The sequence below is a fragment of the Sitodiplosis mosellana genome, unplaced genomic scaffold, assembly GCF_009176505.1.
Source record: "Sitodiplosis mosellana isolate CC-2019 unplaced genomic scaffold, AAFC_SMos_1.0 Smas_scaffold_6014, whole genome shotgun sequence".
NCBI lineage: Eukaryota > Metazoa > Arthropoda > Insecta > Diptera > Cecidomyiidae > Sitodiplosis > Sitodiplosis mosellana.
The window spans coordinates 1-3,046 of NW_022601255.1; the positions used below are offsets into that span (position 1 = coordinate 1).

The following is a 3,046-nucleotide window of genomic DNA, read 5'->3' on the forward strand; positions in this document are numbered from 1 at the left end:
AATGAATACCTCATGGTGACACCGGTTCAAGCGTCATGGTTAGGTAAGTTCTAGCTCAATCCATACAATCCAAACTCTAGTTTGAATCAACAAAAGAGTTCATTTTTGAGCTAAATCGGACATGAATCCAAATTCGTGGTCAAAAAGCAAAATAATCTTTGGACTTTGCTAAAGCAAATTTGGACAACGTGAAACAACGTTCAGGGTTTTACCGCCGGTCGAATTGAGCCAACAATCACATTGAATTGTTTGTTGAATGGCATTCAATTAATGATTTTGCAAACAGTAAAATCTGCCGCTCAACGGTGTGTGTATATAAAAAACCATTTGGAATTTGCTGTTCATTTTGTGGATCATTTTCAATGGGCCATATCAAAACACATGAATGTTGATTCGATGAACATTGTTCATGAAAATTGTTATTGAATTTTTTCTAATCATTTTTGCTGTTCCACAGGTGCTCTAGGCTATTTGGTGCAGCCGTTCGGGAGTCTGATATCGGCGCTAATGACAGGTATTGATACGAAATTCAACGATTCAGCATTCTAGGTTCACGATTCATTAGTTGAGTTCGAGTATCAGCGGCAAGATTCAAGCATTATGATTGTCCATTCAATTGAATCGATTGACTATGGCAACAAAGTGTCGGTAACATAAAAATTACTCTGCCAAAGACAATTGTCGTGCCTTTGTTTAATTGCTTTGGGTCAGTGAGCGTCAATTAAAAGCAATCACAGTCGACCGCAAGCATCGACTCATTAAAAAAATCTTTCGTTTATATTGTTTCGGTTCAAATGAGCTCTAAGCAATTCTCAGTTGTTCTGAACTGAGTTACAAGCGATGATTTCCATACAAAAGTCGCCACACGTTCGTCAAACAAACGTGACACACAAACACAAATCCAATCGAAACCGACTTATCTCATTCGATTCAAACCGACATCTGATCACAATTATTGTTCATAAACATTCCATAAGCGGAACAAAGCACAATTGAAAACACAATTCATTGACGTATGGTGTTTTAATTAAATGCATGATTTCCATTCAATAGATCCACTGGGCCGTAAGCGATCGATGATACTCGTCAACATTCCATTTGTGATCGGATGGTATATGCTGTATCAAGCGACGGCTGTTTGGGAGGTATTCGTTGGGTTCGCAATGCAAGGTCTGGCCGTTGGCCTGATGGAAGCACCGATCGTGACTTACCTTGGCGAAATATGGTAAGAGTTCATATTCATTTGCTCGCTAGCTAATGAATGGCATTAGCCTATTGAATGCCATGTTTTGTTCACACTTTTTACGCTCATTGACTTTTGATTTGCATAACAGATTAGTCGACGTGATTGAAAGATGATTTTTTTCAGTACAATTCTTGAATTGTAATCGATTTAACTAAAACACATTTTCTTCTGGTTTGTTTCAGTGAGCCTTCAGTGCGAGGTGTTTTGATCGGGTACACATTCATCTGTGGCACCATTGGAATGTTCATGATTTACCTGCTGAACACACTGATGGGCTGGCGTACCGTTTGCTTTCTTTGCATGTCAGTACCTGTCATCACAGCAATTGCCGTGTGCTTTGTAAGTGTGAATCGAAAATGGATATGAAGTGCAAAAGGTTTTATGGTTCGGTTGACATTTTGAGTTAGAATTAATTGAAAGAGACAAAAATGGTCAGGAAAAAATGGATTTTGTTACAGACATTAGCTTGAATCCTCCATTGGCTTCAATTGGCCCAGAAAAAGTAGGGAAAAATTGTTCAATCAATAAAAATCTGAGACTTTGAACACGAAAATTTTAATTTTCTAGGGGAATCGAAGCTCTCTTCATGAGAATTTAACCAAAATAGTTCATTTTTCATTAATTTTCTATCAATATCGTCTCTTTTTCCGAGCATTTTTTCAAACCCGGTTCATTTTTGGGAAAACTTCAACACATTTATCGTAAATTAATCGGAATTTCAACAAAAAATTCCTTTTTTCAAGACTCGACATAAGAAATCAAAATCATTCAAAGAATCGCAATGCAAAATTTACTTTTTCCAAGAATTTGAGTGACAATTTGCGTTTAACACAAGCTCAGCGCTGGTCAATTTCAAGAATTTCAATATAAATGCTCCTAATCTTTCGAAATTTAATCAAATTTTCGAGAATTCCAACAGAAAAAATCCATTAATTCAACTAAAACTTGATTTCTATCCATTGATCGTGACTCGTCATCTCGATTTGCAAAATAAGTTCCAAAAATTCTATCTTTTCATTTCAATTTTTAGATTCCCGAGACGCCTCAGTGGCTTTTGTCAAAGAATCGAACGGCTGAAGCAGAGAAGTCGCTCCGCTGGCTTCGGGGCTGGGTATCAAGTGAAGCCGTAGCACAAGAGTTCCACGACCTACAACGACACAGTGAACGCTCCAAGTCATGCAACACGTGTATCAAGAAAGATTTGAAATGTACTCACCCATTGCCAACGATGAGTGAGAAGTTCGCCGAATTGAAGAGAAAACGAACGCTCAAACCATTCGGCATTGTCATATCGCTATTTTTCCTAGCTCAGTTCTCAGGTATTCTGTCGATGAGACCATTCATGCTGCAGATTTTCAAGGCATACGAAAGCCCAATCCCACCAGATCAAGCAGCGGCCATCATGAGCCTACTTGATAACCTGGCCAATGTGACATTCATGCTTTTAGTTCGATTCACTGGGAAACGCAAGCTCTACCTGTTCTGCTTGTCAGGCGTACTGGTCTGTGCCGCTACCATCTCGTGGTATGGATTCACATATCTACCAGCAAATTACATCTCATTCGATCAAGTCCATCACGAAGAATTCCAACTGGAAAACAAAAACCTAGGCTATATCCCGATGATTTGCCTGTTGATGTGGAGCTATTTTGCGTTTTGTGGATTCAACGGAATGCCATGGATGTTTTTATCGGAGCTGTTTCCGTTTAAGTAAGTGTGTTTGAGTGGAATTTTGAGGAACTTTGGACAATTTTGAGAAATTTTGATACATTTTCATTAAAAAAAGGTAGATTTCTGTTT

At 38.4% G+C, this 3,046-nt stretch overlaps 1 protein-coding gene across 1 annotated transcript; it reads left to right on the plus strand.

Annotated features, from left to right (window-relative positions):
• Positions 1–12: 12 nt before the first annotated feature.
• On the plus strand, positions 13–2,956 carry LOC129573214 (facilitated trehalose transporter Tret1-like; the record flags this gene model as incomplete). The annotated part of the gene is given in 5 exon segments (XM_055453535.1): positions 13–43; positions 458–514; positions 1,054–1,225; positions 1,429–1,585; positions 2,277–2,956. Coding segments are annotated over 5 exon segments (1,097 nt in total), but the record flags the coding sequence as incomplete, so codon positions are not given.
• Between the last annotated feature and the right edge of the window lie 90 nt (positions 2,957–3,046).